A 23,840-nucleotide genomic window follows, 5' to 3' on the forward strand; every position below is an offset into this window, starting at 1 on the left:
TGAACATAAGCCGTTTTCATACCCGAAGGCAGCCTGTTACGGTGGAGAGACTGTGGATGTAGAGCTAAAGACCTGAGTTCAGAACACAGTTTCTTCATCTCCTTTAAAGGAACCAATGCAAGCTCCTCAACCCACCCTTCAGCTTTCTGTTGTATAAAATGGATATGGTGGTTCGTATCGATCAGAATCGTTTTAACGATTAACTCCATGTCAGTGGTCTAGCACATAGTAAGCTCTTGATAAATAGTGTTGTAGCCGTAAATAATTTTGTAGTGGGAAATATAATTAGTAGTCAGGTATAACTATAAATGGACTACTATGTAAATTACTACTGTAAAGTTTTAACCACCAATTCATTACTTATCAGTATACAAATACCTAGACCCTATTCCTCAGATTATTGTGGCTGTTGAAAAATAGGGCAACCTAAACTTAAACTTCCCTTTTGCCTAGGATACGTAATCCAGATTTCTTTACTCCTGCTTTCCAACCTTTACAGTTCTCCTCTGAATCTTTGGGCAAATCTTCATGACATTATTAAGTCATGGATCCTAACTGAATCCCAGGTCTCACTGAGGAAGGGTCCGGTCAATTCTGTTTCTGTGGAAAGAGAGCATAATCATGACTGCATGTTTCTCCATCAGTTAACTGCTTTTCTAACAGAGTAACATTGCTGACTTGCTTGGTTGATGGGGACGCTCTGACCCTACTCTTCTTTTTGCCATCTTTGTTCATGGTTGGCTAGTCTTCAGCTTTCTTTATAGTTTTCTGCTTGCTTCTAAGTTATTTAACTGTATCATTCCATTTATGACCAGGAAACATAAGAGGTGTTAAGTAGAAAATAATTTAGTTGATCCCCATGTTGCTGTGATATATGTAACAGAGCTTTGCCCACAAAGGGAAAATATGGTGTGACAAAAACAGGTCGAGGATTTTTCATGGCCCCTCTCCCTGACTCACTGCGTCTAATAATGACAATGATGATGTGTGCCTGCCGACATCATTCCCAAGGGAGGATTTTGGCAAAATATACTACTTCAGAGTAGAAATAACCTTTTAAAGAGTTTTCGGAAGATGTACTGACTGCTGTAGGAATGATCTCTTTCTCTCTGCTTATCTCTGTAATGCATTAAAAATTGTTATACCATTAAAATAAAACCCCCCACATCTTATGACTGTTTAGTATATTTAAGAGCAGAAATTTATTCAGTGCCTCATTTTCCACCCAACTCAGGAACAGGCCCATGGTTTCCACATTTGCATATGCCTCCATTGTACTCTTATGCAGTCAATCACTTTTTTTTTTTTAATGTCTCCTTGGGAAGAATAAAATACAAGGTCGTAAATCTCTTTGTTATGATTTGGATTAAATGGGCTGAAGACCGACTATGATTCCTTTTTTCTGTCTTTTGAGTCTAATGTCAGAGGGTGCTTAGGTGAGTTACCAATGTAAATACGTGTACTGCTGTTTCCTTTTGTAAGGTGGACTGCCTTTAAAAACCAGATCTGAGAGAACTAGCTTAGTCAGAGGATTTTTATATTAAATCCTCTACAAATGCATGTCCATTTTTTAGAAGCTAAATTAACAAAACTTTCCTCATCGACTTCTCAAGTGTTCTCTTGCATGCCCATTGGTAGTTGGAAAAGCCACTAGTGGAGCAGTCAGCATCTTTGATAAAAATGTAGATATCAAACTCACATGGACTTATTCTTCTACGTAGTGTCTCTCCTTGCAGTCAAAACAGAGCCTTTGAACAGCAGTGAAGCGGCCACCACCACTGGAGATGGAGCCCTTGACACTTTTACTGGGTCAGGTAAAGCCTTCAGCTCACGTGTTGCTACGTACACATTGGGGTACACATCAGCTTCCTAGTGAACAAGCAGCGTAAATACCCAAGTGGAGTTTCAAGAATGCAGATTCTTAATCACTTGAGCGTTAGATTTAGTTTTTTGAGAACTAATTGTCATAAAAGTGTGTATTTTTAAAAATTATATTTGTGATCGTTTTGCTGGATTTTTCAGTTGGCAGCAAAATGGTCCTCTGACTTTCTTGTTAGAAATAAGCAGGGCTGGCTTCCTTTGTAATTATTTTATACAGTGTTTAATTTAAAAATTAGGTTGTAATCGTTGGCTTTGTTCCCTTAACTTATCCATTTAGATGGCATAAAAAAACTCCCTTCCCTCCCAACATTTGAGATGTAAAACTATCCATTTGATTCCTTCTAAATAACCTTGTTTCCTCTCTGGGTTTAAAAAAAAATCCTCCTGTGTAAGCAGCTGAGTGACAAGTATTAAAGGTTAATGGGCTGCGGGAGGACACATGCTGGTTGCATTAGAACCCAGCCTGACAGCACTACTTTCACTCAGGGCTTCAAAGAGAACAATAGCGTGTCTTTAAACAGCAATCCTTTTAAATATAAATTCCTGATAACTCCCAGGTGGGCACAAAGGACACGCATTAAGTTGACTTCGTTCAAGATTTTAAGCTACAGTATTTTGTTTAGTTTATTATCTGGTGAAAGGATTTTTTTTTTTAACCTGAGAAGGAATTTGAATAGCGCAAAGATGAACAGTAAACCGAGGGAAGTATTTGTGGTAATTACACCGTGGTTCTATTGGTCTGCTGTAGTATATCTAACGTTTTATCCATATTCTCACGTACAAAGATTTTCTGTGGGTATGCTTCAGGTATAAAGAGTGGAGTATGTCCTTGAATATAATACCATTGTAGCATACGTTGCACTTTTATCGATACTGATGATCCCCTCATTAGTTCACACTGACTGGGAGCAGTTGCCATGTGTCCCCATAAGTATTAGTATTTCAGACATAAAGAGGTAGTAATTCATACACTCTGCATTGGGGCTCACGTGCTAGTCCATATCCTTTCTAGCATTTCACCTGCCTCCCAGGAGGTAAATAGGTAGCAACTCACTCTAGCAGTCTTTATGGCTCACCTACCATAACTCTTGTAAACTTTCTGCAAAGTAAATGCATGGGAACACGTTTTTAGGGAAAGAAGTGAAATTACTAAGTAATTGCTGGCATACTTAAATATCATACCACAAGTTCATTGAAAGCTAAATGACAACATTGTAGAATGTCAGCCCCACAAGGAATTTCGGAGGTCTCTGATCTGATTTATAGGCAGGAACATAGAGGTGCAGGTAAGTTAAAGGTGGTGAAGGCCATATAGTCCAGGCCTCACAGCTGGTCACTGGTATGAATGAGTACAGAGCAGTATTCGGATCAGTCCAGGAGTCCCTTCTGGACTATCCCATTGGAAAATATAAAAATGGTAAAAGAAATAGCTGTGAGCAGTTATCTTGTCTAAAATTCACTCACATTATCTTTGCAAGTAGTTTCCCAGTTTTCTTTTACAAATCATCTAGGGCCATGCTGTGTCATAGTCACTAGCCATATGTGGCTGTTTACGTCTAAATTATTTAAAATTTGGTAAAAGTAAAAATGTTGTCTCTAGTCACAGCAGTCCCATTTCAAGTGTTTAAGAGCTGCCTGTGGTCTTCTAGTGGCTACCAGGTTGAACAACTTAGATATAGAACATTTCCAGCACCATGGACCAGGTTCTTTCGATCAACACTGTTCTAAGTCAGGGATTCCCAACAGCAGCACTATTAAACATTTGGCTAACTTTTTCCTTTTTTTGTTTGTAATGGGGGATCTGTCCTCTGCGTTGGAAGAGGTTTGACAACATCCCTACTGTCTATCCCAAAATGACAGTAGCACTCCCCAGTTATGACAACCCAAAATGTCTCCAGACATTTTAAATGTCCCCCAGTGGGCAAAATTCCTACCTGCCCATCTCCCTCACTTCCCATCCCCTACCCCATTGAGAGTCTCTGATCTAAGGTGTCACAATAATTAGAGTAAAACCTTAAAGTTGTTTGCATCAACCTCTAAGAATCTGGTAATACCGTGTAGAAATTTGTTTTAATTCGTTTTCAGGACATTTCGAAAATAAGCAGTTTGCTTACTTTTATTTGCAGAGATGATGGAATATAATGGGTTGAGTGCTTTGGATAATATCTCATTTACTTAAATGACAATGAAGAATGAAAGGAAAGTCTCCGAAATCTGTACATGGTATTCCAGAAACCATACTGGAGATTAGGCTACCCGGTGTAGGAACAGACTTTACTCTGGTCAGCATAATCTCAATCCACTTTAGTCAGGCTTTATTGTTTGTGGTTATCTGTAGATTCATGAGTTAGAATAAATATATAAATTTTAGTTTAGAAGCAAGTTTTGTGTGAACATCTTAGCTTTCTGAGCCAGAGGTTTTGCATTCTATTTAGAAAGGGAACATACAGACATTAATAGAAATTTTTTTTAAAGAGTTTATTTATTTATTTATTTGACAGAGAGAGACAGCCAGCGAGAGAGGGAACACAAACAGGGGAGTGGGAGAGGAAGAAGCAGGCTCCCAGAGGAGCAGGGAGCCTGATGTGGGGCTCGATCCCAGGACCCCGGGATCACGCCCTGAGCGGAAGGCTGACGCTTAACGACTGAGCCACCCACGCGCCCCTTAATAGAAATTTTTAATGTTTAGCCTTGATACTGTTGTGGGTACAGTATTTTAATGTTGTCTAGATTCATTCAGCAGCAGGAGGAAGATCCTGTATATTCAGATTTCCATTCAGGTGTATGAGGCTTTTTTTCTGAAGTAATTTTGCTCTTTGGCTTTTTTAATAAAGGCTCCTGTGGTGGATGGTTCTTTTCATTATTTGATGTCTCTTTGGAAAAGCTTTGTAATTTTCAATCTTGAGAAGAACTGATTGCAATAAAGCCATGAGTGTGCCAGAGTGACATTTTATAAGTAAGAGACAAAAACACATGGAGTTGTGCCTCATTTAACTATATTTTTGCTGAAAAGAGTATTCACTATTGTGAGTTAATGAATCAGACTGAATTTCCTGGGGAATAACACTGTTGCTATTATGTAATGTACACTTAGTGCCTGTGGTGTGGTAGAAAAAAGCATGTATTCATCAAAGTGATTGGAAGGTTTTAAACATTAAACTTTTAATTAATCAGTAGAAAATTAATGGTTCATTGGTTAGTCGATTTTCAAATCTATATAGCAAATTCACTTAAATTTTGCTTGGTTAAAATATTTAGAACATGACACCTCTTATCATATTCAAAGATTTTCAAAGTTGATTCATAGTATTCTCGAAAACCTACTCTCTGCACTATTGCTATGAAAACTGTAATACACTTTCCGTACTCAGAGCTTACAGGCCAGATAGCATTTTAAATACATTAAATTCTGTGTGTTTATGAAATGACAGATCACAAGGGTACTTAATAGCATTTGGATATAGAAATATATCATGTTTCATAAAATAGTTAGCAACCTAAACCTATTTGTCACTTTTACAATTCTAAAAGTTTAGCTCCAGAATTATTATGAACAACTTAGGAAGGACATTGTACTTTGAAGTATAACTATGATTGATTAGACTAAACTAATTCCAGCACTGCATTGTGTACTACTTTAATCTTTTTGAAAAGTGAATGAACAGCAGATGGCCTAATAAAGACACTCTGTGTGCTTGCCCAGTATGGATTGGCTCTGAAGGGACTGCCTCAACACTTCGGAGTCCATATATTTGCAATACATCTATCTTAGTCAAGGCAGATGGTTAAGGGAAAGAGAAACTTCCAGACTTCTGAATGTATTCCAGTTTGGGACTGCGTGTTAGGACAGAATGTGAATAGGGCCTGACTTCCCCCTTTAAGTTCTTCTCAAAAAAGTCCTCTCTCTGATAGTCCAAAATATATTTGTAAATAGGATTGCAGCTGCATTACGCAGTTATGTTTCCTAAGACATGGGGCATCATCACTCATGCTTTCTGTGCATATTCCAGTTAGTATTCACCGATTTTGGACTCTGCATTTTTAACTGTTCATCTGATTGGTAAACTTAGAGGCAATATAAAATGATAGCATTTTACAATTTCAAAATGAAGTTGGAACTTCACGTTTTTCTTGAATTTGTATTGTATTTTTAGTAGAATAAATATGGAGGAAGAGCAATGCGTTGCTGTCATATTTGGAATTTAAAACATACAACGTAAGGTCTGAAAATATTAAAAATTTACGTTTGTGTCATGAACTCTTAATGATCTGTAATCAAAGATACCTATTCATACTTAATCATACATAAGAATATGCTCCTGATCTGAGAAAGCAAAAGAATGACAGAGAGAAAGGATTTGTGAGAAGATTTCATTTTATGTTCAAAGATTTCATTTTATGCTCTTAGACCAAACTTGAAGAAATTCAATTAGAAGAAAATATTTAGGCATCTGTTTCTGTTTAGAAACTGAATTTTTTCTGTTTAGAAAATGCATGAATTTTTAGAAACATCTCTTGAACATGATAGTTTCTTCAAACTGGTTTTGTCATTCTAGTGAGACATATTCACGAAGCAACTTTTTTTGCACTGATTTTTGTGTCTTGCAGTAATAACAAGTAGTGGCTACAGCCCCAGATCAGCACATCAATATTCCCCACAGCTATATCCTTCCAAGTAAGTGCTCAGTAGATTCTTTCAGATTTGTTAGAATAATTTTCCAGAATTATCTTTATTAATCTGTATGCACACGGCATAACTTCATGTTGGGATACCTTTATGTATATAAGTGTGTTATAGAGAGTTGAATAGAAGAATGCTTGGACAGATTAGTTGGGTGGGTTAGACATACAGGTAGATATCCTGTACAAATCTAGAACTAGAGATATACTCATGTTTGTCCAGACAGTTCCTTTAATTCTGGATCTTTGTATACCTTGAGGAAAGCATCAGGCTCACACCGGAAAACACTGATTTCTTAATGGAAATTCAAAAATGCTGACAAGCTTAAAGAAAATCTGAAAAGACTACATTTAATTCAAACATTAAGTCCTCATAATTTGTTCCATATTACATTATTTTCATTGGATTTCAGGTTCTCAGAAACATATTTTTTAATAACGTGCTCTCTTGTTTTTATAACAAATGAAGTCAATTTATTGAAGACAGTGGTAGAAATTTCAAATTTAACAGTATTAGTTGTATATCTGAATTTCGTTACAATCAGCCAGGTGTGTCAAGGTTTTGGAGTCGTGATTCACACACGTTGAAATGTTACTCTCTGCACCATCTACAGTCTCTGCCTTTAAGTGCGGACTGGTGTTTGGATATCCATTCAGGAACATTCTGTAAAATGAGGCACAATAGAGGGAGTGGCATTCCATTTCTCTTCAGGAAGCAGCGGCCGACCTTTTCCCCTTCATTTCTTTTTTAAAATTTCCAGTTCTTGGTAGGGCTTTTCCTGTCTTCTGTATCCGTGGTAGAGCGGTAGGTCACTCCTAGCGACTGCACGTACGCTCACGGGCATGGGCTCACTGGGCTCCACTTCCCTGATCTGCACATGAGCTGGAGTACTATTGCAGGGGTAAACAAGAACTGTAGACCTGGAAGAGACTTGAGATACAATATCTGATCCAAATTTCTCCTTTTACAGGGGAGGTGTAAGTGTTTAGGGAGTTTAAACCATTTGTCCCAAGTCGCTAGGCTGATTTGTAGCAGAGCCTGGGCTCCAGGCATTTGGACTCTTGGCCTTTCCCTGTTGTTAGAATTGTATTGTGGATAAAGAAGAGGATTACTTCCTGGCTATTATAAGGTTTCACTGAATCTAAGCTGTCTGAAGTAATGTGCAGTCTTTGTTGCCACAGTAATGCTATTTTTCTGATATTTAGGCCCTATCCACACATTCTTTCTACACCAGCAGCTCAAACGATGTCTGCCTATGCAGGCCAGACTCAGTATTCGGGGATGCAGCAGCCGGCCGTCTACACAGCCTACTCACAGACAGGACAGCCCTACAGCCTGCCCACTTACGGTATCTCACGTCTTCTCTCTGCTCCTTTGCTTATGAGCGGGTAATCCTGCTGCCTGGTGCTTAGATATGCAAGCATAAGTCACAGCTCGGGAGCAAGGTCATTGTACTAATCAGAGGGTCTGCACGTGCGTTTCCCAAACAGATCTGGGCGTGATGTTGCCGGGCATCAAGACGGAGAGTGGCCTTTCACAGACTCAGTCCCCGTTACAGAGTGGGTGCCTCAGTTACAGCCCGGGCTTTTCCACGCCACAGCCAGGCCAGACGCCTTATTCTTACCAGATGCCAGGTAAGCCGCCACACAGGAGGAATTCTCTGAATGAGCCTCCCTGGCTTCAGACTAGGAACATGCCGTCACGAAAATGGTGTTAATCGTTACTGCTCTTCACGTCAGGAAAGACAAATAACTAGGGGGGAGAAAGAAACATGATGAAAAGAATTGAATGTACCTCAGGAAACATGACCCATACCAGTACTTAAGCTGAAGTTGTATAAAATCAGCAGGACCCTAGGTCTAAGCAGAGTGACCTTCGAGCCATGTCAGTCACACATATGGCATCTCCTTAAGTGAGGTTCAGAGCTTCATGACAAGTCCCCGTGTTTTCTGTCTGTATCCCTTAAGTACGTAACACTGCTTTGATTATATTTAAAATTGAATCAGTACCATTTTAAGTCTTGTGTACCATTGAACCATTGTGGATTATCTGTTCGTTCCTAAAATACCTCTCTATTAACACTCTGTTTCTTACTAGGAATATTTACATAATCTGTACCTCCCCCTGCAAAAATCCTCCGTCTCTGAGTATTTAATTTTGCTTCTACATTTGATCATTATGTAGTAGTTGCAGAAAGAATTTTAGTGACATAGTAAACACATTAAAAGCTTATTTCTGTCATTTTGTCTCTATTGTTAATCATAAATTTGGGGCTGCATGAACATACTTTTTGAATCAACTAGTGTTGAAATTTTAGTCCATTGACTAAAATGAAATAATTACCTAGACCTTTTTGGCTGAAATGGCAGACCTCTTTTTACCTGAATTGTAGGTAGAAATATAGTTGCATAAATCCTAAAGCCACAGTGAACCACACAGCTTCAGTTAGGAATATGAAAGCAACCATGAGTACATTTTCATTTATTCCCCAAAATACTTTCATATTGGATATTCTGGGCCAGGTCAGTTTGCGTTAATTACATAATATTATTGCAATTCAAAACACATTGATAAAACAAATAATCAGCTGTGTCAATAGTCGTTCGTTTTACTTCTTCACAAGTCCATTCCGTAGAACATATGTTTAAAAAAAATAATCTTTAAATTGATAGCTCACTTGTTTTTGCCCTAATTAAAAAAAATAAATTTCTGACCTTGTAGTCAAATTTTAGAAGTCTGTCAAACCCTAGGTGACTGCGATATGAACAGCTCTCCCTTGAGTCTTGAGCCCAACTTCACATCTTTCTTGGCTCTAAGGAAAGGACATAGGAGGAAAGAAAAGACAGGTGCCATACACATCAATTCTAAGTTGGTTCTGTGTTTGTTCCCTAAGCTAACCCCATCCAAATGTTTAACTCAAGTGGTTTCTGTGTGCGTGTGCAGTTGTTATGACCATTTGAAAGTTCCAGTAGCTTCCTAGAAGTACTCTGTCTGAATAGTATTTTATTCTTTGAGAACCTCTTCTCTTCTGGACATTTAACCTTTAAAGGTTAGCTGCTGTCCTTAAGACTGTTCCCATGTTCTCTTGTTTGGTCCAGCAGGCATCTATACCAAAGACTTTAACTGCTGTCACAAGAGGGAGAGAGCTAAGCACATTTTTCTTTATAAATCTCTCAATTTCAGATTTTGTGTTTTGTTGCCTTAACAAAATTAAAAATATACTTCTCTTGTTGGATTCTGCAAAGTGAAATGTTTTTATTATTTTGCAAAGAAATACTTTTTAAATGCAATTTTTTTCTTTATTTCTAGGTTCTAGTTTTGCACCATCATCTACTATTTATGCAAATAATTCAGTTTCCAATTCAACGAATTTTAGCGGTTCACAGCAGGTATGGTAACTTTTTTGTATTTAGGCTTTTTGTATCTGTTTCAGATCTTTGAAGAATAGTTTCAGGTTGTCGTGTAAGTGCATATTCTCCTAGAAGAAGGTTTCTTTATTTAAAATTAACATGTCATTTCAAGGTGTTAAAAATTAGCTATCCCGAATTCTTGGGATCTGTGTTATTCCGGGTATTTTAGGTTTTCTGGTTGCTGAAAGTTTGCCCTTTAAACATTTAAGCCATGATTATTTTAATCATTTGGCATAGAACTACAAAATGTATTGCGTATTTCCTATTATATTAAACTGTACTAAACATAATTTTATTTTTTTGATAAGTTATTGTGAATGTTAATTAAGAGATTGAACTACAACCAAGAATTAGGTTATGACGTTTTTAGTCCAGGATATTTGTTAGTAAACCAAATGCCTCTTGGATTTTTTTTTCTTTAGGTTCTGTGGTTTATTTTAATAAATGTTTGATTCCTACTTTCCTGACAGCTGTAATTTTTGCTTTTGTCACTGTGCTTGCCCCTAGCAGTCCTTAGTCCTCCTCCTAATTATGTTTTCTTAGTATTTTTGTGAATTCTAAAATCTAGTTTGTTAGAGTTACATGTGGAGCAAGAGTGAATGTTTCTGATGAGTGAATATACTGACACTTCAGAAATCTTTTGTCCTTATTTCCTAGTTCTCAGTCATGTTCAGAGTAGTTGAGATAGAAAGGTAGTTGATTTCCTTGGTAGACAATACACTATTTTACTTTAACATAGTTGTTGGACTTTTATATATTCTAAAATCTAAGTTATTGCACAAGTGTGCTCTTTGGATTTACTGAAGGAATTATATTAATTGCCTTCTTTTAATGTTTATTAATGTAATAAAAGGCAAAAAAAATTCTGATTATTAATGTGGAAAAGTAATATCTTTGATATATTATACTGTGTAATTTAGCATTAGTTAGAAAAATGGTTTCTTAAAACATTAAACATCAAAGCTGGTATGTCTATTTTGTATTTTAAAATATTGAGAATTTTTGATAATCCAGGTAGCTTCACTTTACTTTTTTATTGATATAGGAAACATTGATTGAGCACTTACTATCCATTAAACTTTTGAATAGGCATTGAAGATTCAAAAATAATGTCATTGTTTTCCGCTGTCTGGAAGGGAGCAAGTCCAATGAAACAGATAGGAAAATAATATGAACAGAGGGTAGGATATAATGACTATAATAATAGAAATATACACTAGGCAGAGTAGTAGGTAACATAAAGAAAAGACTACTCTGTTCTACTTGGGAAGGTTTAAAAAAGATTCATAAAGGAGAAGAAAGATTTATGTCATAAAACAGATATCCAGTAGTATCTGAACATTTAAATGCAGTGGCTCCAATATAACACATAACCTGTATTTTGGACCATGGTTGGAATACCAGTCTATTATTTTAGCTAATACTTACTGAGTAGTTATTATGTGTCAGGACTGGTCTGTATGCTGGGGACATGTAAGTGGGGACAGGAGTGGTTAGGACCTCCTGGAGCTTGCCGACTGCTGAGAGAAGCAAACAATAAACCAGTAAACACATAAGAAAATATAGAATTGGAAAACACAAGGGGTCAGAACAGAGTCCTATTAAAGATATTAGTAGAAATCTAATTTTGAGTAGGGAAGATTTTGTGGAAGGCTTATCTGTGGAAATGACATTCAGGACAAGTCTTCTAAGACTTTGGTGAAGAAGGAGGGCCAGGGTGTTTCGGGCATAAACCCTTGGTGTGCCAGTGAATTCAAAGAAGGGGAGGGTTTAGTCTGTGCATGAGGGCAGATGGAGGAGCATGTTTAGGAAGATAGGCAGGGCCCTGTATGTGTAGGGCTCTGTGTTTGTGTGTAGGGCTCTGTATGTGTATCCCTCTGTAAGGGATTTCAATTTTATTCCAAGCCCAATGGGAAGCTATTAAGGGATTTCAAGCAGGAGAATAGCATCATATGGTTTATGTTTTGGAACCATGTATGGAAAACATACTCTGCCTTTAGGCACTCCGGAGAAAACTAAACCTAGAAATGAAACAAATTAGAAAACCGGTCCACTGGCTCCAACAGGAAGTGAAGGTAGCTTGGATCAGGGTGACAGCAGTGGGATGAAGAGAAGCGGAGATCTTTGAGAGATGTTTGAGTACAAAAAACATTTTAGTCACCAGTAGCTGGCAGTCAGACCTTTCCTCTCCGTCACTTCATCTTCCCATCAGGAGGTTAGTAGCCTCAGGGAGAGCTTCGGCACACAGGTGTTGGAGTCAATCTCTCTGGGTTCCAATTCCAGCTCTGAAACTTGCTAGCGGTCTGACTTCGAGCAGATAGATCGCTTAACCACACTGTGCCTTCGTCCCCCTCAAGGTAAAATGGGGCAGTAATACCACATAGGTGGTGTGAGGATTAAATGGGTATATCCAATCCACTTAAAGCCTTAGAACACCGCCTGACACCAAGTAATACTGTGTAAATGTTTTACTCTGAGAAAGATATGGTGCTAGGAACTTTGTCCAAGTATTGCTGAAAGATTTTTTCCTTGGTTTACAGTTGGTAATGGGGACTATCAGATCCTGAAATTAACAGCCAAATAGAATTTTAGTTCCATGCCATACTAGAGTTGGACCAGAAAACATGGGGGTTGGGGCACCAAACCTCCACCAGTCAAAAACCCATGTGTAACATTTGACTCCACCAAAACTTAACTAAAATAACCAGCTGTTGACAGGAAGCCTTACTGATAACATAAGCAGTCGATTAACACATACTTTATATGTTATATGTATTATATATTGTATTCTTACAATAAAGTAAGCTAGAAAAAAGAAAATATTAAGGAAATCACAAGGAAGAGAAAATACATTTACAGTACTGTTCTATGTTTATCGAAAAAATCCGCGTATCAGTGGACCCATACAATTCAAACCCATGTTGGTCAAGGATCAACTGTACTTAATCCTTTTAGATCATACATATATTTGCTTATATACATATTTACTTATATAAAGGATTTCCTTTTTTGGAAACCACATCAAACATGGATCTTTATTCCCTTAGGTACATGTATCAGGGAATCTTAATCCTGACCAAGGATTTGTCATCACTGATAACAGTTTGGGCTAAAACATGCTAGATACATTAAATACCAATTATTGCAACAAATTCTTATTTGTTATCTTAATATGTAAAAGGATTTTGAAGAATTACTTAGATCACTTTAAGGTTCTTAGAATTTTTTAATAAAATGGAGGTCGGAGGAGTTGACCCAACACTTTCTTTTTTCTCTAGCAAATGAGGCAAACTCAATATTTGAAAACCTCACTAGAGATTTTAAGTCAAGACCTTACATGACATGTAGCCTATGAAAGGCTGGGTAAAAAACTCTCTTACTCATTTTCTTTTATTTACTCCTTATTTCATGCATAATTATCAAGAGTAACCTAGAAGGGTAACAGAAATCACAGGAATGCAGACTGAGGTCTGTATGGAAGCCGCGAAGGGCAGCCAGACCGTCTCCTTGCTGGTGATCTTAGAAGATGTGTAAGAACTGGTGCTATGAATATGAGCTCATTGCACTTCCTTCTCTCCTCTTCCAGTGCATGAGACCTTCTGATGTCCATCCCCGGATAAGTAATCGTGGTTAAGTGAGGCACAGGCAGCCTTTAGGCAGTTTGAGAATTCTGTGCTGAGCCTGGTTGGCGAAGCCAGGAGGGTAGTTCGTAACTGTGTCCACTCACTAGGATCACCTCAAAACTGTGGACTCCAAAACAAATGGAGCCCAATACTAATCTTTCAGTTACCATAGTGATTGCTTTTCTTTGGAGCATACCAGAAGTAATTTCTCCTTCAAGCACACATATGTCTCAATTACTATTTCAGGATTACCCATCCTACACAGCCTTTGGCCAAAACCAGTATGCACAGTATTACTCAGCATCCACATATGGAGCATATATGACGTCAAATAACACAGCTGATGGCACGTCATCCTCGACCTCAACCTATCAGTTGCAGGAATCTCTCCCGGGACTGACTAGCCAACCAGGTACAGATCTTCATCCAGGTGAACTATTTTTATGTTTTGCTGGGTCTAATATATGGAGAAAAAGGACGTTTTGGAAACAAGGCTGGAAGTTCTCCTATAATTATGCTGACGTTTAACCTGTGCCAATACCACTGTATAAGACGAGGCTTTGCTTCTGGCGTTTCAGAAGACCCTTCTTTTAGATGTCGATGCGTAAGAGATTGTGATTTCAGATGGCAGTGTATATATACATGAATATGGATATAAAAAGCTCAGTCCTTTCTTTTGTAAAGCTCTTGACACTGTGGAAGAGCTGTAGTACTATTATCTTCTTCAGGTGTAGCTGATGGTATTTCCTTTAAGCTGGAGAGACTGTGTAGCTCCTTCATCTCTGTGAGTCATCAGGAGCTCCAGCCAGTGAACATTTCCTCCATTCCTAGGATGTGTAGGGTCATCGGTAGGTAGTTTAATATCTTTCTCTAATTAGCACTTACTTAAAATCCGTTGTATTCTTCATTGTCTGGAGCTTATCTGCAGTGCCACTGGACTTGAATTTGCTGACACAGCTGAAGTATTTAAAGTTAAAAGCAAATTTAATAAAGATTCATTGTAATCCTATTCAAAATTCCAGCAGGACTTTTTGGAGAAGTCATCAAGATGATTCTAAAATTACAAGGAAAGGCAGAGGAACTAGATTAGCTGAAATAATTTTGAAAAATAAGAACAAAGTTTAGGGACTGACATTGCCTGATTTCAAGATATATTGTAAGGTACGGTTATCAAAAATGTGTGGTATTGGCAAAAGGATAGATACATAGAACAGTGGGTAGAATAGAGAGTTCAGAAATAGACCCATATGCATACACTGGAAAATGGATTTTTAACCAAGGTGCAAAGTAAGTTGGAGAATAAAGGGTTTTTTGTTTGTTTTTCAAAAAAGTGGTACTGAAACAATTGGATATTCATATGCAAAAATAACAACAGTAATAACACAAACAAAAAACAAACCCTGAAACAGAATCTTGACTTGTAACTCACACCATATACAATACGTATAAAAACTAAAACTGTAAACCTTCTACAAGAAAACGTGGTGGAAATTTTTGTCAGCCTTGGGTTACATTTTTATAGTTGTGACATTAAAAACACAATCGCTAAAAGAAAGGAAATTAGCCTTCGTAAAATCAAGAACTTCTGTTGATGAAATGGTGACGTCCTTTCTTTTTGGTTCCCTATTCAGAATAGGGTCTCTAATCCTGTGGCTCCAAGGAGAAGCTGTCTAGTATTCTACTAGACTTGGTCTTTGGTGCTCTTCCGTTTCAGTTTCTTTCTCCTTATCTTCCCTTCAGATCCTCCCTTCCATGACCATTCAGCCCCCGTGAATTTCCGGTCCTTGTCCCCTTAAGGCTCCTGTCTAGGCTTTTCATCTACCCCCAGCCTCTCTGAGCAGTTGTATCCTGTGCAGGGCAGGACTAAGGTAAGGCCAGGGAAGCACAGGGTACACAATGGAAGGAGGCATTCATTCTCAAGGCCCTTAAATTTTACTCCCTTAGTGCTTCACTTACCTTAACCTCATTTCAGCTTAAATCCCATGTTCTAAATGTGTCCTGATCCTCGTTGAGTCAGTAGTGATGTTTCATCAAGAATAGTACCTCAAGATAAAGAATGTGTGGGGTGCCTGGGTGGCTCAGTCAGTTTAGCATCCGACTCTTGGTTTTGGCTCAGGTCATGATCTCAGAGTGGTGGGATCGAGCCCCATGTCAGTCTCCCCGCTCAGCAGGGAGTCTGCCCGAGATTCTCTCCCTTTCCCTCTGCCCCGCCCCCCACTCGTGCACATGTGCACATGCTAACGTACGCATGTGCACCCTCTCTCTCTCAAATAAATAAATCTAGAAGGAAAGGAGGGAGGAAGGAAGGGAGGGAGAGAAAGTAAGAAAAAAAGAAGGAAGGAAGGAAAGGGAAGGAAGGAAGGGAGGGAGGGAGGGAGGGAGGGAGGAAGGAAGGAAGGAAGGGAGGAAGGAAGGAAAAGGAAGAGGAAAGAAGAAGAAAGCGTGATTTCAGAATACTTGCTTAACGGATAGTGGAGATGTTTTAGATGAGATATCTTGTCACACTGTGAAAGATTTTTCTCAATAGTAAATGCATAGGGAAACAGGGTAGGATGACTGTATTCAAAAACAAAGTCACAGGAGTATTTGATCATAAAGGTACTGAGACTGAATGATGGGACCAGGACCAGCAGATGGTTTTTGAGTTTACTAGAATAGAACTACCATGAGTGAAAACCATTTGGTTTTCAAATATGGTATCCACTGGATAACACTTTGAATAAAAGGGTGATTTGCTCTAATTTCAGTGTGATCACAAAAGTTTCTCTGCAGGAAAGACACAGATGGACACTTCCCATTAATTAAAGAATAATAAATACTCAGAATAGCTATTTTGTTTACATTAAAAATACTAAATGCTGGCATGTAGGTATTCTGAATGCGTGACTTGGGATGTGACGCATCCATGTGTAATCCTCATAGTCACTATCAGAATGCAATTTTTTCAGTTTTCCATTGATTGCTAATGCCAACAAATACAGTTTGACATAATTTCAGGTCTTATCAGACTTTCTGTTGAATTTTTACTTGTAACTACATTCTCTTAACCAAAATTATAACAATACACATGGCTAGATTTTTAGGGAATTCTGTGACCCCAGACATTCAGGCAAGGTAGTTTTAAGTTTGATTTTGCCTTTCCAGATCTGGCATGCATCCAAAAAGCCAAGAAGTTTATAACTATGGGATTTTTCTTTGTTATTGATGAAATTTGAGGTACTTAGTTCAAGGGTATGGAAAATATTTCCCATTGACCAGCTCTGCATTTTGGACATTTGGACCAGCAGAGACCTAACAATTAAATCCACAATTTTTCATAAATCATTTACTGTTCACGGCTCTCATTTTTAAAATAGAAACATACTTTATGTTCTATAGTAGACAACTGGTGGTTCTGGTTTAGAGATAAACATAAAGGACATTAAGTTGGATCTAAATAGCCAAAGCTTGGAAGGTATAGTTATTCATTACTGTACTGATTAAAGGAGAATTATTCAATCACGTATAGTGTTGGCCCAAGAAAAGCCTAGGGCAATTGGTAATGACTGATGTTATTTGGAAATTTCAAATAGCATTCAGTTCTTGACTTTACCTTACTAGGCCTTTTGACAATGGATTTAAAGAAACATTAGCATACTGATTAAGAACAGATATTCGAGTTTACATTATCTTTATAAAGGTCTCTTTTTGCCTTTAACAAAGATTATCTCAGGTATATAATATTTTTGATTTGCATTCAGAAAGTTTGATGACCGATCAGCACATTAAGATTAGAGATTTTTGTAGCTCCCCCTTTCAATATTTTAAACACCTTTAAAATGAAAAATAATCAGTAATTTATAACAGTATCATCCTTTACTCTAAGACCTTGGCACACATTACAATACATTAGCTAATTAAACTTTACAGGTGCTTCAGAAAAGTAAAGGATATAGTAAGATCACTTCACTCTTTGAAAAGAAGCCAGTTTCTTAGGCAGAACTCAATAGAATTTCCATAGCTTCATGGCATTTCACACAAGGACAGGAAGGAAGGCAAAGTGTTCATCCATTTAATTAAAGCTAACAAGAAGTTTTAGAAAGAAAGGACTGACCACATTTAATTTCTCTGCCAATTTGCCTTTTCCCAACCTGCAGCATTAATGTACTCTAGGGCAATTACCTGAATGAAATTTGGCAGAGACACTGGAATGAACAGCTTTCTCTTAAGAAAAAAAAAAAGTGTCAACAAATGTTTAATGACCAGTGGAGCTCGAGTTCCTGGATTTTCCCTTTATCAGAGGAAAAGATGGCACCTTCAAAAGATAGAGAGGTCAGAACAGTTCCCCCTGGGTGGTTACTATAGGAGCCCAGCTACCACACATGCACTCTTCAGGACCTACTCTTTTACTATGAAGATCTTTCCATGAATTTGTTGGCCCTTACTCTCACAAAATTGTATAAAGTCTATATACTCTTTTGATGGGTAGAAATAGATGTAGATTTGACATCTTTATAACCTGGAGGACGTGTTGCTGTTGGGAGAGAAAGGATAACCTAGTGGTTAAAGTAGGAATTCTGGAATCATACCGGCATTCTTCATACAAGCTATTTCATCTTGGTAAGTTAATTTAAAATCTCACATGCTTCCAGTTCTCCCATTATTAAAAGAGGATAATGAAGGACCAAATTCACTGGGTTAAAGTGAAGTTTAAGTCAGACATATATATGTAAAGAATGTTTTACGATAAAGAGCTCTCACAAATCAATAAGAAAAAGATAACCCAATTTTTTTTTAATGGGCAAAAGATATAAACAGTTACCTCATAAAAAGAAGATCCCAAATGGGCAAATAAACATACAAAAAAAAGTGTTTTGCATCATTATTCATCGAGAAAATGCTAATTAAAACTACAGCAAGACCAGCATAGCCCCACAATGGCTAATGTAAAAAAGATACTAGCAAAACCAAGTATTGGCAAGGGTGTGGACCAACTGGAAATCTCATTGCTAGTCAGAGCGTGAATTAATACAACCACGCTAGGACAAGGTGGTCAGTGTCTGCCAAAGATGAACATATTCCTTCCCTCTGACCCATCAGTCCCACTGCTAAGAACATACCCTAGAGAAATAGGAGCTTATGTCCACAAGACGTGAGCAAGAATGTTTATAGCAGCTTTATTTGTAATTGCTTAAAACTACAAATAACCAAATGTTCATTCACAAAAAGGATAAATACAGGGTAGTACACATACATAATGAAGTTCTAGCCACATGAAGGAAAAAGCAAACAACTGTTCCGGGTTACAAAATGGAAGAATCTTACAGACACAATGAGTGATGAATAGAGCCGAGCACATATTTCAATAAACTTTTTAAGAAAGAAGGCAATGCATGACACATACTAAGGATAAATGTGGAGCTACTCTTCATAGTTTTCTTAAAAGGATATGCCTTTCATCAAAACACTTCTGTCCATATTTTGTCCAAATTTGTAGAGCCCTGTTAAGATCCTTCTGTAACTTGGCAAGAATCAGTGATATCAAATCCTACTTTTATTGAAACCCGGACACTTCCTGTGACCAGCCTTTTCCCTTCTTCCTCCTCTGCTCTTTAGCAGCTGGTTCTCCAGTTCCTTTAATAGCTGAGTTGTTCCTGCCAAACTCCTTCTTTATGGATCCAGTCAACAATCAGCCACCCATAACTGATCACGATGGCTTTGGAATTTTGCAAGTTTTTGACCTTTCAGCCCTTGCATTTTTGCAAGAATAAAGCTGCCTCATGATAGTTAGCAGCTGAAAATTGATCTATCATGAATAGAAAGACAAGTTTTTGTGGGAGGTCATCCAAACAGTTTTATAAGCTTACTTAATAAATGGGGCTTAATTTGAATCAGCATTGTATCAGAATGAGGACAGTGGACTTGCAGGGCATAGTAACCTTACAAAAATTCTGTTTAAAAAAAATAACTAAAAATAGAAGAATTTTTGTGTGATTTTTTTTAAGTTGGCATGTGTTTAAGTACCTAAAGCCTCATTTAATGCTTGTGCCAAGTAAGCTGAAACATGATTTACTCTAAGATAGGGCAATATTCAACTGAAAACTATAGAACCTTTTTATTACACTGTCTACTCTCACACAGTCGATAGCAGAGACCCATGATAGGAACAGTGCTAACAGTGTTTTAAGAGCAGATAATATTTGAAGCACAGACATGTGTTTTCTTGATGCTGTCCTGACATGCACAGTGTTTCCCAAAGAAAATCTTATAACCATTAGAAATAATTACAGGTGAGCTTTGTAAAAATGACTGTTTATTTAGAATTTCTCAGAAGTATGACCTAAGTGTTGTCTAGCTTGTTTAGATTTGTTTATTTAGATTAATAGCTGCTTAGCTGTCCTCATACTTACTTTTCTTTATTTTTATGATAAAGCATAATAGTTATAACTTCTTTATATTTAATTTAAATTTAAGTAGAGTATTTAAATTTAATTTAGATTCAATGTAGTTTGCCATCAGACTCTCCTAGAAATGTTTACGCATATGATTGAAATCAAATTAAAGAGAAATCATTTTTACCTCAGTAATTCAGAAAGCAGCTGCTATTGCTTATGCTTTAATATACAAAGAAACTGATTCGGAGCGATTGCGTGAAATGCTTCAAGTCCTGCAGTCAGTCTGACTCTTGTTACTTGTGAGGTTTTGCAGCACCTCGCTTGCTTTGGTTTACCTTCCCACAGATTTGCCGCTGCTCAGTACTCCTTCCTCCTAAGATGCCCCACCCCCATGGCTAAAGCCATGTCAAATATTCAGGTGCCTAGGGGGCAGGCAGAGGTCAGTTAGATACAAAGTCTGAAACTTCTGTAGGATGTGGCCTCGTCGGAGGTATGGATGTATGTATGGCTCATCTCAGAGAAGGTGATTAGCCAATGAGAGGGTTAGATCACCCAGATGGTGTGGAATAAGGAGGACAGTGACCGAAGGTTGGAACTCTTATATACCAACATACAAGGAATGGGCGAAGGAAAAGGAGTGCATGTCTTCTAGACAGAGAAGGACTGGTGAGAGAGCTTCCAGAGCTAGGAGATCTCAAGGTATCAGGTGCCAAAGAATGGCTCTAAGGAGGTAGTGTTTAACAGGATCAAACACAGCCCAGGCATCTAGGAAGATAAGGACGGAGTCTATCTATTACATCTGTCACTTAGGTGGTTATTGGGGAGTCTGAGTAAGAGTCTTTTGTTAGAGTTTTGGTGAAGTGATTATGACAAATCAGGTGTCAGGAAGTGGAGACAAAGATGGTGTCCACTGCTGTCGCCATTGGCCACGAATGGCTGCCGAGCACCTGTAGTGTGTCTAGTACAGTTGGAGGTCTGCTGTGAGTGTGAAATACACACAGGAGTTCAAAGACTTAGAATGAGAAGGAGAGTATGTAAAACATATTGTTGATAACTTTTAGGTTGGTTCGTGCTGAAATGATAATATTGTGGTTATATTGGGTCAGTTTCTATATGAATAAAATTAATTCTACATGTTTCTTTACATTTTTTACTATGGTTTCTAGAAAATTTTAAATTATATATGTGGTTATATTCATGGCTCACATTGTATTTCTTTTGGACAGCCCTGTTATGTACTATTCTTCTAAGGAGTATCACTTAAAAAAGAGAAGATAGCAAGCAGATACCTTCTAGGTGAAAATTAAAGGTCAAGGGAAGGACTTTTAAACTTGTCTGTGGCCCACAGAAAAGCAAGAGGTTGGAAGAAAATTAAGAGAGGGTTTAACTAATGGAGCATGATTCCCTAAGAGGGTGAGGTTGGGAGTCAAGTTTATAGGTAGAGGGATGGGATTGATCCAGAAGATCTCCTCCTTTGAGCTCTGACATAAGGAGATGAGAACTGAGCTAAATTTGGATAAATATGTAGGTGAGGGTAGAGACAGGGACGGTAAAGACATACGGAGTATAAAAGACGTTCAGGTTTAATAGATCACATAGATTGAAACCACGGGGGACTTGAGTGACCTGCAAAATTTTTAATTGAATTGGGATTTTGGTTATTTGTGATGATAAATCCTTTTTTGTATAAGGATTCGTTAACATAATCCACAACAAAGACTCATACCTGATCTAAAAATGAAGTGCTGTTCTTGATACAAGTTGTGTTATTTCTAGGAGAGTTTGAAACCGTGCAGAGCCCCTCCACACCTATCAAAGATCTTGATGAGAGAACATGCAGGAGTTCTGGGTCAAAATCCCGAGGAAGAGGCCGGAAAAATAATCCCTCCCCGCCTCCTGACAGTGACCTGGAGGTATGCTGATTTACCCTTGAAGAGTGGAATATGATGTGGTATTTTATTGAATGATATATTCTATACCTTACAGTTCCATAAGGTTTCAACCTTAAAAAAAAAAAAGAAGGATATATCATGAAATGAGTGGATCTTATCGTGTAGGTATTTCACAGCTCCAAAATTTGAGATTTCATCCATGATAATGGCAAAATTAAAAACTTTAGAATGATGGTACTTTACAATTCTAGGCCTGAGGTAATTGCATCTTTTGATCCTAACTGGCACAAATGGAAATTTATAAAATAAAGCCATTGCTTGTGGGATAGTTTTCTGAGAGACACTCTATTTGGTAGTATTAAGGTAATGAAAAATGTTTATATGGGTCAATAAAATTTGGGGGAGGTTAATAAAATTTAAAAAGGTAAAATTAATCTGTACAGAAAGGAAAAATTGTCTTCTGAAAATAGGAAAAATTCCAGTCATTTGATGCATGTTAACATTTTTATATCTATAAAAACTTCCTTGCATCCTATTTTTCTGGTTGAGAGCTCTTTTGAGATCTATCCATGCTAAGCAGGTTGATTTTTATTATAAAACATCAGGGAAACTATTCTTAACCATACTATGTTACTTGTTACACAACTACATCCTTCAATTAAGTAAAATACCCAAATTTCCAGATTCGGTAAAATCAAATAACAGTCATTGTGCCTCCTTGTAAGAGATCACTTCTTTCACCTGAAGGACAGTGCCACATCCCAGTGCCTTCAGGTACCCAGCAGGTGATATAAAAGAGTGAACAGGGCCAGGGAGCCAGCAGAAAGTAGGGAGCAGGGAGCATTGGCCCAGGAGAAGGAGGCCCGCCCATCACTGCCTGTGGAATGTCAGTCCGCATTGCTGTATCTTCCGGTTTCCCTGCTGAGTCAGAACCCTGATGTGTGTGTGAAGTCTCCTAATCTGGAAATGTTGATCAGTAATTTGAAATCTTTCTAAACACTGTGCAAACTGAACATCTCATCAGATGGCCTAATCTAACCCAAAGGTCAACAGTTTGCAATTCCTGTTTAGGGATCACTCACTGATTTTTTAAAATATTTTTTTAAAAATTGAACCCTTTGCTTGAATTGCAAAATCTAATGAATCCATGAGACAAAAGATTTTAAAATAGCATCTCAAGCACACTTATGTCCTAAGTTCAAATGTGTCTTTTGGGGTATTAACTGCAAGGAAATATTTAGATGAATTCATTCAAATTAGGACATCCGATCTTTAAGCTTATTATGACTTTTTTAATCACCCCCCCTCTGGTTTTATCATGGTAATGTCTGGCAACCTTGGAAAAATATTAATGGAGTACTGTAGTTTTTTATAAAGTCGTATTGAGATTATACCCAACAACGAAGTCAGGTGTTTTCAACTAAGATATTTCTGTTTCCTTAGAACTTGATAATTCTTTGATACTTTCTTTTTTCTTCAGCGTGTGTTTGTCTGGGACTTGGATGAAACCATCATTGTTTTCCACTCACTGCTCACAGGGTCTTACGCCCAGAAGTATGGCAAGGTAAGAGATTAAGAAATTTCACCCCAACATACCTTGTTGGAATTTTATTTTGTTCAAAAATCCAGAGGAACTTCAGGTCATGATCTCAGGGTCATGAGATTGAACCCTGTGTTGGGCTCCGCACTTAGTGGGGAGTCTGCTTGAGATTCTCTCTCTCCTGTTGCCCCTTCCCCCACTCACACTCACACTCTCTCTCTCTCTCTTGCAAACAAATAATCTTTAAAAAAAAAAATCCAGAGCAATTTAAATACATTTAAGTGTTTTTATTGTAGACTGCCAGATTGGCTCTTAATTCATTTCCAGTGGCTCATTATTCTTTAGTGAGAACTGGCAAATTTTACAAAAGTAATTCAAAATTTTTTTCAGAATGCTTTTGAATTTTCTTCATCAAAAGCAAGCTTATTACTATGACATA

General features: G+C 37.7%; 1 protein-coding gene across 1 annotated transcript in view; it reads left to right on the plus strand.

Moving 5' to 3' along the window:
* The window catches only part of EYA4 (EYA transcriptional coactivator and phosphatase 4), a 74,682-nt gene that overhangs the window by 17,297 nt on the left and 33,545 nt on the right, over nucleotides 1-23,840 (plus strand). Inside the window, exons 5-12 of the mRNA XM_040627489.1 lie at nucleotides 1,722-1,814; nucleotides 6,490-6,556; nucleotides 7,768-7,910; nucleotides 8,053-8,196; nucleotides 9,872-9,951; nucleotides 13,842-14,025; nucleotides 21,746-21,882; nucleotides 23,342-23,425. Of these exons, the coding sequence (XP_040483423.1) occupies nucleotides 1,722-1,814; nucleotides 6,490-6,556; nucleotides 7,768-7,910; nucleotides 8,053-8,196; nucleotides 9,872-9,951; nucleotides 13,842-14,025; nucleotides 21,746-21,882; nucleotides 23,342-23,425 (932 nt within the window). The remainder of the gene's footprint in view (nucleotides 1-1,721; nucleotides 1,815-6,489; nucleotides 6,557-7,767; nucleotides 7,911-8,052; nucleotides 8,197-9,871; nucleotides 9,952-13,841; nucleotides 14,026-21,745; nucleotides 21,883-23,341; nucleotides 23,426-23,840) is intronic.

Source organism: Ursus maritimus, unplaced genomic scaffold (assembly GCF_017311325.1).
Source record: "Ursus maritimus isolate PB19 unplaced genomic scaffold, ASM1731132v1 scaffold_13, whole genome shotgun sequence".
NCBI classification, from domain to species: Eukaryota; Metazoa; Chordata; class Mammalia; order Carnivora; family Ursidae; genus Ursus; species Ursus maritimus.